The sequence below is a fragment of the Nothobranchius furzeri genome, chromosome 3 (genome assembly GCF_043380555.1).
Source record: "Nothobranchius furzeri strain GRZ-AD chromosome 3, NfurGRZ-RIMD1, whole genome shotgun sequence".
Classification (NCBI taxonomy): Eukaryota; Metazoa; Chordata; class Actinopteri; order Cyprinodontiformes; family Nothobranchiidae; genus Nothobranchius; species Nothobranchius furzeri.
The window spans coordinates 40,379,842-40,394,215 of record NC_091743.1 but is presented as its reverse complement, the minus strand read 5'-3'; the positions used below and the strand labels follow the sequence as shown (position 1 = coordinate 40,394,215).

The following is a 14,374-nucleotide window of genomic DNA, read 5'->3' as shown; positions in this document are numbered from 1 at the left end:
CTTCAGAACATGATGGGACTGTCATCCTTCACAGTTTTGCTTGCTTTTAGCACCCCCTAGTGTCCGTTATTAATTCGCCGTGGATAAACCGAAAACAAAATTTATTTCCTCCCTGAGAATTCTTTTTACCACCCAAGCCCAGGGATCTCCAGCTACTTTTGCACAATGAAAGTACAGAAGAGCTACAGCATTACGATTTAGTCAAAATCTTTTATTTAGCACCTTTCAGGATAAGAATCACAAGGCGAATCACAACAACAACTTTTTTTAAATATAAACATCAAAAGAATATTTTAAATTATCATAAAAATTAGATAGATAAATAAAATTGTATGAGGTAAGGAAAATAGAAAATGTTTTATTTTTTTAACTAAGTGGATACTTTCAGATAATGAAATACAAATCTACTTTGTGCGAATGGTTTGATATATATTTTTAGGATAGATCAGTAACATAACATTTTGAGCACACAAACAGCTAACCAGTCCCTGACTCTGTGCACTGCCCGGAGCCTAAGCAACAATGTCAGTTTTCATAGTTTTCAGTAATTTTGTCATAAATGAACAAATACTACCAAAAACTATAGAATGCCAAAGTTTGGAAGCCTGTGTGTTCATGTGTTCATAAATGAACAGCATTTAATTTGCATCAACAAGCTAGACTTTACTGTCAACCAGACTATTTTACTGAGGATGTTTTTCTGCTCAACATCAGACTCCTTAAACCCAAACATCAATCAGATTTTATTTATGAAGCGCTTTCAAGCAAAGTGTGACTCAAAGTGCTTTACAGAATCAAAATGACCCCAAATTCCCATAACAGTTTGAAAACATTAACGGACATATGCACGCGCGCACACACACACACACAAAATCACATCAGTAAAAATGTATATTCAGCTGAGTCCAGATGAGCCAAGTAAGGCAAGGCAAAGAAACACATCATCAGGTCTTCCACAGCAACTAAGTCAAAGCGCTTAGAGGAGGGGGATAGACCCCACCTCCACTCAAACACTACCTACAGGGCGCCCAGGAAGCAACAGTTGACCACCGCCCCCGGGGCAGAGGGCCCCTACAGAGAAAACACTGGATTAAGATGAGTAAATATATGAATCTAAAAGAGCTAATATAAATGACAAAAGTAAGAAAATAAATAATAAATAAATTCCTATGGACAGTAAAATAATAATATTATTAAATAATGAATCTGTGCTAAAATATAATCATATAAAACATGCAAAGCCAGTTATAATTCCGGAACTGCGCAGCTCTGGGTGGCTGCATGTTGGAGTAGCTCTGTTGAAAATATGTAAGTTTTGCCTTTTCTTGGACATTTTCTCTTCTAGTTTCTCAAGAAAAACTGTATTATTTTCTGGACATTTTACTTTTCTGTTTCTGGTGCTGTGAAGCTTGGAGGATTTTTACTGCTATTTTTTCACTTTTTGAGCATTTGTTATGATGCGTAACCATGGCAACAAGCTGGTTTACAATCGGGAGCAGTTGATTAACATTGGAAAGGCTGAAATAATACCTCAACTGAAGCTACAAATCCCAAATGAGCTAAAACGCAAGAAGCGTGGGTGCAGAGCGGGAACAAAACGGAGACAGAGAAAGAGGAAATTCAAACCATCTCTTCCATCGATCATAATGGGCAATGTGAGATCATTGGCTAACAAGATGGAAGAACTCCAAGCCCTTTCAAGGACTCAGCCAGAGTATCGGCAGTGTAGTGTTATGTGTTTCACTGAGACGTGGCTGCAGGACCATATCCCTGATTCCAGCATCTCTCTGCCGGAATTCCAGACTGTATGAGAAGACAGAGATCTAAAGAGGAGCGGGAAAAGAAAAGGAGGTGGAGTGGCAGTGCTTGTCAACAACAGATGGTGCCATCCATGTCATGTTTCAGTGAAATGTCGTCTCTGCAGCCCAGATGTTGAACTCTTGGTAGTAAGTTGTCGCCCATATTATTTGCCAAGAGAGTTCACCAGTGTTGTCTTGGCAACCGTTTATATTCCACCTTCAGCCATTGCTGAAAATGCATGTGATGCCATCAGTTCCGTTGTTGCTAAGCTACAAACCCAGCACCCCAATGCATTTGTGGCTATATCTGGTGATTTTAATCATGCCTAGCTCTCTGCTACAATTCCAACATTTCAACAGTTTGTCAGCTGCTCCACCAGAGAAAACAAGACATCAGATTTGTGTTATGCAAATGTAAAGAATGCATACATGTCAAAAACAAGACCTCCTCTGGGACAATCAGATCACAATCTTGTTTTTCTCTGCTCACAATACAAATAACTTGTTCAGAGGCAACCTGTGACAAGAAGAACTGTGAGAAAATGGTCACAGGACACTGAAGAAGCCCTGCAGGGTTGGTTTGAGACCACAGATTGGATGACTCTCTGCCAAGGACATGAAGAGGACATCAATGCCATGACTGGATGTGTCACTGACTATATAAACTTCTGTGTGGATAATATAATACCCACCAGAACAGTGAGATGCTTCGCTAATAACAAACCCTGGATCACCAGTGAACTGAAGAATCTGCTAAATGAGAAAAAAAGAGTCTTCAAGGAGGGAGACAGGGAATTATTGAGGAGTATACAGAAGCAACTGAAGATCAAGATCAGAGACAGCAAGGAGGCATACAGGAAGAAGCTGGAGAACAAACTACAGAGGAACAATATCATAGATGTCTGGTCAGGGATGAAGAAGATCACAGGCTTCAAGCAGAGGAAGGATTGCACAAATGGCAGCCTGGACACAGCCAATGAACTGAACAAGTTCTTCAATAGGTTCAGTTCAGGAACAAACCCAGCATCCTCCTCGCCTGTCCCCAGCCAATCAGACATCCCATCCTCCTCTGATCCAACATTTTCCTGTCACACGTCAGCTCTTTTTTCCTCTAATGCAGTCATGGACTCTTCTGGTTCTATAAATCTGTCTTCAACCAAGTCAGGAGATGCTGCTGCCCCATTTACCTCCCCCTCCCACCTATCTGTCTCTAGAAGTCAGGTGAAGAGGCAGCTGGAGAGACTGAACAGGAACAAGGCTGCGGGTCCAGATGGTGTCAGCCCCAGAGTACTGAAGGCCTGTGCAGAGCAGCTCTGTGGGATTCTGCAGCACCTCTTCAACCTCAGCCTGGCCCAGGAGAAGGTTCCAGTCCTGTGGAAGACTGCCTTGTTCCAGTTCCAAAGATAACTCGCCTATCAGTCAATGACGACTACAGACTGGTTGCCTTGACATCCCACATCATGAAGGTCCTGGAGAGACTCCTGTTGGTCCACCTGAATAAGCAAACTAGGACATATCAGGACCAGCTGCAGTTTGCTTATCACCATGGAGTTGGAGTTGAAGATGCCATCATCCAGCTGCTTCAACCAACCCACTGTCATCTGGACAAAGCAGGCAGCACAGTGAGGGTCATGTTCCTTGATTTCTCCAGTGCATTTAACACAATTCAGCCTGATGTACTTTGCCAGAAACTCCAGAAGACACAGGTGGGGGCCTGAACTATCGCCTGGATTAAAGACTACCTGACAAACAGACCACAGTTTGTGAGGCTGAAGAACTGCACATCAAACCAGGTGATCAGTAACATTGGAGCACCACAGGGGACTGTACTCTCACCATTCCTTTTCACCCTGTATACCTCAGACTTCCAGTACAAATCAGAGACCTGTCATCTACAGAAATACTCAGATGACTCTGCAGTTGTCGGGTGTATCAGAGAGGGACAGGAAGCTGAGTACAGAGAGCTGGTGGAGCCCTTTGTGGCATGATGTGGAAACAATCATCTGACCTTGAACGTGAACAAAACAAAGGAGATGATTTTAGACTTCAGAAGAAACAGGGTGGAATCAAACACTGTTTCCATCATGGGAGAAGAACTGGAGGTGGTTGAGGAATACAAATACCTTGGAGTCCACCTGGACAACAGACTGGACTGGAGAAAGAACAGCGAAGCTGTTTACAAGAAGGGACACAGCAGACTGCACTTCTTGAGGACGCTTAGGTCCTTCAATGTCTGTAGCAAGATGCTGCAGATCTTCTACAAGTCTGTTGTTGAGAGTGTAATCTCTTCATCCATCGTCTGTTGGGGTAGCAGCATCAGAAGCAGGGACCTGAAAAGGCTCAACAGCCTAATAAAAAAGGTTGGTTCTGTTCTGGGGACGACTGTGGAACCACTGGAGGAGATCATGCAAAGAAGGATTCTCCCGAGAATCAAGAAAATGATGGACAACCCTGAGCATTCTCTTCACAAGACTGTCCAACAACGGAAGAGTGTCTTCAGTCAGAGGCTTCTTCAGTTTCGCTGCAACACTGACCGCTACTGGAGATCCTTCCTGCCAACAGCCATTGTAATATACAACAACTCTTTGACGACTTGATTATTATTATTATTCTGAGCTACTACAGCAATCAATTTCCCTCTGGGATTAATAAAGTATTTTTGAATTGAATTGAATTAAGTAAACTATAATCATGTAAAACAAGAAACAAAATTATAGTAAATAATTAAATAAAAGCAAACCTAAATAGGTGGCTCTTGAGCATGGACTTAAAAACATGAATGTTCTCTGCGGCCCTGAGGTTCTCCGGCAGTTCATTCCAGAGGCAAGGGCCGTAATACTGGAACAAAGCCTCCCCGTGAGTGTGTGTCCGGACTTTAGGGATGACCAGGAGACACCTGCCAGAGAAGCGCAGAAGCCGTGAGGGTTCAGATGATCCTGAAACATACAGAGGGCCAATGCAATGATTCTATAGCCCCCTTCAGACAGGCAATGAAAAACGGAAATGTTAGGGACTCTGTCCGTAAGACCTTTGTGTCTGAATACAAACATCCGGATAACCTTTTCCATAATTAAACCGGACGAAGCCCCTAGTAACAGGACCGGACTTGTCACGGACAGGGTGGCTGCTTCAGACTGGTGAGGTCGAGTTCCGGACAGGGAGGAGGGGGAGGAGGGGGGGACCGGGGGACGCTGTGTGCACCTAGATAGCTCGCTCCTGTAACATGCAGCGAACCACGGCAGCTCACCTCCTACGGTACCGTCTCCTAGACGCACGACGGAGCGCTTCACACCACTTCCATGATTCCTTTATTAACCATTGAGCTTCATCATCCAGGTCTCTTATGCGTCTTCGTGTGCGCAGAATTATGCTTAACATAAGTCCGATCAGTGAGAGGAATTCTCTTTGTCAGCCATGTTTGAGTGAATAGCTTTGTTTGGGTAAATGACGCATGTACGCCCGCCGCACTATGTTTATGCAATATCTGGGTACAGCCTTCCCACCTCCTCCCCCTCAGACATCTGGAACATTTCCCTGCTGTGTGAAGGCAGCCGAAAGGACAAGTTTAGGTACAAAAGTGGTGTGTCTGAAAACACAGTTCTGGTTAAAAACCGGACTGAATTGTCCACACATATTCCAAAATGTCAATCTGAAAAGGGCTCATGTTAGATTTTTTTAAAGTATTACTGTCTTAAATTTTCCTTTTTAAGAAATCATATGTTAATAAGTAAGCCACAGAGGGATTTCTCCTTTCCTCATAGCTGTGGTATGCGGTCTGATATGCTGCGGGGGTTGGTGAAATAGCCTGTCTGGCAACAGGTATCCATGGTTACCGAGTTTCTAGCTGTCAGTCATAAATTAAGACCTCCTTTGTGGAATGCTCTGCTTGGAAACGGGGAAGCTAGCAGCCACCACTGTAACTTGAGATCTCTGTTTTAGAAGGTCCCGCCTTTGATAGAAAACAGTGTTATTGGTTAAGTGTGGACAGTGATGGATCGTCCTTTGTCTCCGATTGCCTGTTTCAATAAAACCAGCTGAAGAGAGAGAACGTGCCAGAGTGTTGGTTGGAACAGGGCCTAAACAGGTTCTGAGCTAGTCTCTCTCTCTCCGCTGCCTCTATCCACAGCGTAAAAAATCTACTGACTTCTCTCCTGTGTGTGGTTCATTTCGGGGTTCGGTTTCAGGATTTAAAAATACCCAACATTCTAAAACTGGTGTAATGTGCTCAACGCCTCCTGGTCTTCGTCAGGATACGTGCCGCCAAATTTTGTAGGAGTTGTAAGCCTGAGATGCTTTTTGGGAAGACCAGAAAGCAGAGCATTAAAGTAGTCTATCCTACTGGTGATAAAAGCTTGCATCAGCATCTCCGTATTGGCCCGAGAGAGAATAGGGCGGACTCTGGCGATGTTCTTTAGATGATAAAAACCTATTTTTGTGATATTTTTAATGTGTGGAATAAAAGTCAGCTCAGAGTCAAAAATCACACCCAGGTTCTTCACTTGTTCAGATGGATTGGAAGACAGAGATTGTAATTTCGGTAAAAGCTTCTCTCTGGGCCTCAGGACCAATGACTAAAACTTCAGTTGTCCTGGTTGAGCTGGAGAAAGTTCTCTGCCATCCAGTTTTTGATGTCTAAAACACAGTTAAAAAGTGCATCCATTGGTCGAGAGTCATCAGGAGACACAGATATGTACAACTGTGTATCATCAGCATAACTGTGAAAGTTGACCCCATGTCTCCTGATGACTCCGCCAAGAGGGAGCATATAGAGATTAAAAAGGACAGGGCCTAAAATTGAACCCTGGGGCACACCACATGTAATCCCATAGATCCTAGAGGAACAGGTATCCAAACTCACCATGAAAGTCCTGTCTGTGAGGTAGGATGTGAACCATCGGTGAACAGCACCAGAGAGGCCGATCTGTTTTAAACGGGTTAAAAGAATAGTGTGGTCTACTGTATCGAAGGCAGCACTTAGATCCAGTAGAACCAACACAGTCACCTTCCGTTTATCATAAATCAATCTAAAATCATTGAAAATCTTCAAAAGGGCCGTCTCGGTGCTGTGGTTCACCCTAAAACCAGACTGAAATTTCTCTAGGACATTAGGAGTGTTTATAAAATCATTTAGTTGATTTTAAACCAACTTTTCTACAATTTAGCTTAAAAATGGTAAGTTAAATACTGGTCGATAATTGTTTAAATCATTTAAATCTAAGTTGCTCTTCTTCAACAGGGGCCTCACCACCGCCCCTTTAAAGGCAGCAGGAAAGACCCCCTGTCGGAAAGGAGCAGTTCATCAGGGTTAAAATCTCATCTCTAAAAGATCCATAAAATTGTTTAAAAAACTGTTAAGAAAACAAATGCCTGAACTCTGTGCAGCAAACATTAATTCTAAGATTACGTTTTCAGTGTCAAAAATTCAATGTCTAAAAACGGCATTTTCAGGTGAAAATGTTATACTTCCACACATTATTGGCCGGGGTTTATAAACAAATACGAGACAACCATTTTCATTTTTGTTTATCTCCACAAAACATTTAGAGGCTGGAATGCTGTTAAGAAAAGGCATGAAAAAAATATTTTAAGCCAATTTGTTTTCCAAATGTGCTGCAGCAGCTTTTATAAACACTAAATGTTGATATATTAAATAAACTAACATATGTGTGTGGAAACCATTTTTGCCATCTAAAACAATGTGCAAAGCATGTCCCAACTATGGCACTAAATAATAACTGATGAGGTTAAAGGTCATATTGTAACGTCCAGAAATGGTCAATTTTCACCTAAATGTTGACCTACAGTGTCCGGTCACCTACAGACCTAATTCCACTATCTGAGTGGAGTTTCTATTCTGTCTTCTAAAGCCCAGAAGATTCTGCAGCCCTTGTTGACATTTCAGGGGGAACAAGGTGCTAGCCTATGTTCCCAAACAAAGCCTTCTTTTGATAAGACCACAGGACGGCTCACTCTCATGAAAGAACTTTTACAGCTCATAGGTTAAATAATCATTAAATAATAATACAGTGGAATAAACAAATGTTATATGAATAATAATATTGATGTTTGAATAATCTGTGCCTAATTCAATGAAGTTGAAATGAATATAATTATGTTATGATCGGTAATTTTAGATTTAACAAGTGAATCATCATCTACTGACAGCTCACACACACACACACAGACACGTGACAATGACACGGTTAAACTAATATGACACACTGCTTTCTGTTCCACCAATCAGAACTCCTGTATCTGACGCAAGGCGTGTTTTCTGAGGTTCGTTGGTAAAACCCTTTTTTACATGTCAAATTCTGATTTGTTAGTAAATCAAAATATGGCGATTATTAAAACAGGACTCACTTCCCCGTGAGTCAGTTCTAGAGAAAGCTGCGGACCGGCCATCCGGAGCAAATCCTCTTTAACCCAGAGCACTTTTTGACAAGCAGTCAAAAACCTGCTACACGCTGAAGCTGACACAGCAAACGGTTCCTGCAGAACAAAGCTGATACAGTTCAGACTCCCTAAGAGTCCTTCTGCACACAAACTAGTTCCAACCTGTTGTGCCTGGTGACATCTCTGGACTGGAGAAGTCGGTGCCGCGGTTAATCTACTGAACCTCGGCGCCCAGAGGTCATCCGACCTTTCCTTACCTCCAGATCTGCTAAGAGGGCCTCCAAAGAAAGGGTGAGGTAGACACAGCATGACTGCGTCTGATGTGGTTTTGATGAGAACCAACTTCATAGTTTAATGCAATCCAAATTCTTTTCACAACCAGACCCAAGGTTCTGATAACATCACACAGCATTCAATCATCATACATCACATTCATCCACTAATCCATCACATTAGTCTTATTTAACGTGTCGTGTTTTTAATTTGTTTAGAAAATAAAAGTCTTACTTTTATAAACCCGACTCTGTCTGAATTATTACAAAGTGTGTTTGATCCCTGAAAAAGCAAAGAATCCTAGAATCTTCTGATTAAACATTCAAAGACTAATAAGATGTCATATCCTATATTTATATAGAACATCACATCTCATTGGTCATAAGTAAAGGTAATATAATAAGCTTAAAAGCAACAATATTAACCCATTGAACAATATTAATACAAAAAATGGTATTTTAGCCCCCAAGTGTCAGAGATGGGGTCTACAGTAATATGACCAACATAAAATAAACAACACACACAGCAGTGGTGTATATGGTTGCATTTGAAAGGCATATCCATTAAGCAGCGTGTACATTTTATTGTTACTGTAACATTAAAAAAATTACATTGCATCAGTTTTTCGCATTCAGTTATAAATTAGGAAAACATACTCATTTGATCAAAAGAACATACATGTTCCTTTGAGTTTCCTGATGCTGCTCTCATCTCCCATAAAGCAGCGGGCAGTGTAGTGTCTCGGTCCAGCACTGGTCCAAGGATCAGGCTTCCTCCGGGGGCGTCCCCAGCTGCAGTACTCCACAGAACCACATCTGTTTGACTTCCTTTACTCAAAGTGACCCAGATGTGTTCCTCATGTGTCCCAGCAGTGATCCTTGCACTCGGTCATCTGGAGGTAAGAGCTGATGGCCTCCCTCAGCCCCTCACTCACCAGAGAGTTATCTGACTCTGTTCTCTTCCTCCTGAGGATCACAGACCTGTGGGAACAAAACTCTGAATCAGAGAGGAAATTTCGGCAAAGTACTTCTCTAAACACAATCACAAAGGTGTTCTACAGCAGTCTGAACATCCTGCCTTCTGTTTGCTGGTTCCACAACTGGTACTGACCCAGTGTACCCAGTCCTATCTGTTGGATTATCGTCTTTCCAGTCTTCTTGACAGTTTACTCAGTTTTTAATCTTGTGATGCCGTGGGATTAAATTGCCACTCTCTAAATCAATGTCCTCAGATTCAGCTCTTACAGTCACTCGGTCAGTTCAGGTGCATTTTTGAATGAATTAGGAGCACAGGGCTCAATACATAAGGCACACAGCAGAGGAAGTTCTCTCTAACCTGGTGATGTCCCTCCAGTTCAGAGTAGGTCTCCTGACCGTAACGGGAATGGGCTGAGCCTCTCTGGCACCAACTAAACCCTGGATGAAGCAAGGCTCCGCCAGTCGACAGCACAGCCCATCGGCGGACTCTGTGGGAAGAGGAACTGTGTTGTTAGTCAGGCGGTAAGACTTTGGTGTTGGAGAAAGAAGAAAAGATCTAGTACAAACCTGAGTAGTGTTCCACCAGGTGATGGAGCGAGGAGAATGTGAGTCCTGGAGAAATGTAGACCCAGGAGTTCTCAAGGCGGGAGATGCGATAGTGCTTCACAGGGTTCACGTTGGAGGAGCTGGTTCTCCTCAGGATGGAGAGAGAAAAGCAATCTAGAGACAGAAGCATATGTGTTTGACGTGGCGTGTGATTATTCTGTCACAAATATAGCCAGAGGTGTTACAGCTAGCTGCTTCAGCTGCTGCTCTCCAACATAACAACAGTCTGATATCAACAGCTTTATCTGTCGACTGCATCTGACACTCTCAAACATGGCTTACTTTGTCCATACTCTTTAGCATGGGCGTCACAGGGAAAGCACACTCCTGGCTTGAATCGTACCTCACAGGACAATCTCTCAGTGTATCTTGGCTCGGACAATCGTCTGCTGTTCACCAGCTTGCCACAGGTGTCCCCCAGGGCTCTGTACTGGGACCTCTTCTCTTACACACCACCTCACTGGGTGAGATCATTCGATCGCATGGCTTCTCCTACCACTGCTATGCCGAGACCCAGCTCTATCTGTCATTCCTGCCGGATGACCTCACAGTCTCCGCACGAATATCAAACTGTCTCTCTGACATATCAAGATGGATGAAATCCCACCATCTCCAACTCAACCTCTCTAAAACTGAATTGCTTGTCATCCCAGCAAAATCATCCACAAGGCACAATATTTCAATCCAAAATGATTCCATATCTCTGGCTCCTTCGAAGGCAGTTCAAAACTTGGGTGTTGTGATTGATGACCAGCTGACCTTTAAAGATCACAATGCCTCCGTCGCTCGTTCACGCCGGTCATTGAAGGATTGTCGGGTAGCAGTGCCTACACCACGCTCAGGACAATCCAGACTCTTCTCATGCATCGTTCCACAGATGTGGAATGACCTACCAAGCACTACCAGAACAGGGGCTTCCTTGTCGATTTTCAAGAAACTCCTGAAGACGCAGCTGAAGACCAAGAGAGCATCTTCTATATGAGCACTCTCCCTGCACCTGTCCCCCACTCTACTGCACACTCCATGTTTGCTTCACTCTATGATGGACAGTGTTTGTTGTTAGCCTCAAGGGCAACCTGCTGGCTTGACTATCACCTGTAAGTCGCTTTGGACAAAAGCGTCTGCTAAATACATAAACATAAATAACCAGGAAGTGTAAAAGTTACAGCGGGGTGAAGGTTTGGTTTGGTCCTACGGGGACCAGAAGCTTGCCAGTCCAATCATAAGTAATCTCATCCAAAGTCCTCGCTCTAAAAGGTAAAACATTAGTGCTCTCTCTGTTCCCGACCTTCCCACAGAGCCTGATCCTCGTTGCCTAACAGAGACCTTGTGCAGGTAAACCTGATCCAGGTATTATCCACGGCCTTTAACCAGATTCTGAGTTTGTGCTCAGAGGATTTTTTAAAAACAGTCAGCAGTCCGTGCCAACATCAAACACAGGAACACCGAGGCGCTCTGGCAGGATGTGGCCACCTTTACTGTCACCAACAATGGCGGCTTTTTCCATTCAGTTTTCGCCTGTTGGCACATTTACTGCATGAAATGTAAAAGTGCAAACATCCTACTGATAATGTGGGTGTTCGATGGTACAGGCCACGCTTGAGTTTTACATCCTCTAACCTCTGAGGCTCTCGGACTCTCGGATCAGGAAGGCTCCACTCTGGTTGTTTGGCTGCTTCAGCAGCTCCTCTGCGTTATACCTGCTGATGCCCGTGAACAGCCACCTGAACGGAGAGAGAGCAGAGAGGGTCAGAGCTGCTTCACCACTGAGGAGGAGGAGGGAAAGCTCCTTCACCTACACAGACTTCTCCCTCCTTCCCCGCCGCCCTCGACACCAACGTTCCTCACCTGTGTGTCACCTTGGCAGTGTAGTTGGTGGGAACGTAGCTGTTGCGGCCGCTGGCTGTGGATCTCACCATCATGAAATCACCATCACTGTTTAGTAGAAGGAGAAGAGGCAGCTGTCACTGATCTGTCCGAGGCTCAGGAGAGACCCAAGGACTCGGGGACACTTACTCAGACATGACGGTCAGGCTCTCGCCCAGGTGCATGGTGAGCTCCGTGCCCTCAAACGACGGGTAGTCATGGAGAGCCACGACCACACTCTCCTCGTTTCCTGCAGATGTATAAAGTTTGATGTATTTTCTCTTCCTTTCCTTTTGCACACCTGTGTTCTGGAGCTGAACTCACCTGGGGGCACAGGATCTGGCTGGTTTTCCAGAACCGTCCGGCTGGAACAGCGTCTGGTGAAGCAGATCCCCATGTTCTGCTCAGTTTGAAACGTTCTGTTAAAAAGAACCCAGAAAGAGTGAGACACATGCAGAGGCCTTGGACTGCAGCCATCCCACTGACTGTCACACTAGGACTCCACCAGCAGCAGTGTGCGCGCCGATAGATGCTGAAGGTTCGCTGTAACCAGGCAACGAGGGGGGATGATACAGGAAGGGCCTAACCACAACAAGAAGCTCTGACATCCTGTGTTAAATTTCCATCCAACATGAGGATTAAGGTCTACTTCTCAAGAGTGATGGGAATGTGAGATGCTGATAAAAATATCTTAGATGATCTCTAAAATGATCTTTTTTCTAACAGCAGCTACACAAGGTCAGACTGCCTGGATGTAAAAGATAAGTTTAAGCTTAAAGGAAATAAAAAACACCTCTTAGCTCACCTGGTTCCTGCACAGATAGCTTCACAGATTCCTCCTTGAAGCCTCCAGTAAATCCATGCTCGTCTGCCTTCGGCTCACACTCGTGCATGCTCTGCAGTTCGCTCCACACTCAGGCCTGCCGACCACTCAGATTGGCTGCACTCCTTCTTCTTCTCTTCACATGAAGGCTCCTGTGTTTTTGCAGCTGTTCATTCTGTGGGCTGACTAAGAGGAGGAGGTCTTTATGTATGTCGCTCTGCTGCAGCTTCCTGTGACGTGCACAACTCTCACACCCTGACTCAAGCTGCACGGTCTCTTGCGTGAGCCGAGATGCAGCTCGTTTCTGGAATCGACCAGAGAGCTGCGTAAGCGATGTTTACACACACACACACGTAGAGCTCTACATGCCAGCTGGGGTGCAGCCATGTGGGCTGATGTGATGACATCATTTCACTCAGAATAAATGTGAACAAATGAGTAAATTCTGCTGGCGTGATGAGCCGAGTGAAAACGGCAACATCTGGTAAGAGTGGTGCTCCACTCCGCTGCTCCTGAAGTCACAGGTTCACCATCATCACGCTGATGTTGCACCGCCGCCGTAGACATCAAGCTCTAGATACTGCAGAGTTAAACCATCACACAGATTCATGTGCAACATAAATACCAGCCCATCTCATTACGAGTTTTTTTTAGTAATTATAAGTAATCTCGTTTTTCCTTGAGTAGAGATGAAATTAAGATTTTTTTTTGCATTTATTAATATACAGTAACTTATTTTCTGCATGTGAGGTAACACGTATTAAAAAAGCTTCAGCATTCTGGTTTTTAGACTTCTGAATGGGTCTTGTTACGTGTAGCAGAGCGGGATCTCGGCACCGCTCTCCTCCAAAAAGGCTGATCAGGACTGCAGGCAGGTCGTCACCCAACAAGCTTTAGCGTCTGAACTAAGTCGATTTTTACACTGACTGGTAAAAATGCACACGTTTCTAAACATTGAAGCCTGTATGTTTCTGTGGTCCAGACTTTTATTTTGAAATGTGTGCATCTGAACTGCAGGAACCATAGAGCTGAATGTTGTTACATTTATTTAATCAGGGGAAAACAGTATTTTCTATTTAATCTGTTTAAAGATTTGTTAAAATGTTTCTACCTGATTAGTGACAAATAATAAATACTGGTGACTCAAATCATCTAGACACAAATGTTTAATAAACTCTGTGTCACTCGGTGGAAACGGTGCAGCAATGAGGCTTAAATAATCAGAATTAGCTGTAAATAAAGATCTAATTAGCATGTTACCTCTACAGGAAACACATCATCTATGCAGAGGATTTGGTCTCTAGAAGGTTCTGCTCTCAGCCACACGTGCAGATGGAAACAACAAAAACAAGATCCGATCAAATGATAGAATCACCAGTTTCCACCAAACCGGGCCGGGCCGGTGACGAGCGAAGCTGCTGACGGAGCTGAACAGCCCGGTGAGAGACGAGCTGTCCCCTCAGGCATCATGTTTTTTTTAATGTGAGCTAAATTTAGACGACTGATCTGTGACAACAACAGTTCTCACTCAACCAGGAAGTAAGAGCTAGTGTGGTTGGAAACGATCTCACCACAGCCGCCTCACTTTTCCATTAACACCAGAGCGCACACGCTGCTGGAGGAACCGGTGTTTA

At 44.0% G+C, this 14,374-nt stretch overlaps 1 protein-coding gene across 2 annotated transcripts; it reads right to left on the bottom strand.

The window, feature by feature from the left end:
* Nucleotides 1-8,996: 8,996 nt before the first annotated feature.
* sla2a (Src like adaptor 2a) lies at nucleotides 8,997-14,165 on the bottom strand. Of its 2 annotated transcripts, XM_015974968.3 has the most exons (9): nucleotides 14,001-14,165; nucleotides 12,723-12,926; nucleotides 12,242-12,336; nucleotides 12,068-12,167; nucleotides 11,900-11,986; nucleotides 11,672-11,775; nucleotides 10,013-10,165; nucleotides 9,804-9,933; nucleotides 8,997-9,448 (listed from the first exon to the last, which is right to left on the bottom strand). In XM_015974968.3, the coding sequence occupies exons 3-9, from the start codon at nucleotides 12,312-12,314 to the stop codon at nucleotides 9,325-9,327; spliced, it is 771 nt and encodes a 256-aa protein (XP_015830454.1). In that variant the 5' UTR covers nucleotides 12,315-12,336; nucleotides 12,723-12,926; nucleotides 14,001-14,165; the 3' UTR covers nucleotides 8,997-9,324. The 2 variants fall into 2 exon arrangements, with proteins under 2 accessions (XP_015830454.1, XP_054603807.1); XM_054747832.2 differs by lacking the exon at nucleotides 14,001-14,165 and having other exon boundaries at nucleotides 12,723-12,956.
* Nucleotides 14,166-14,374: the final 209 nt, after the last annotated feature.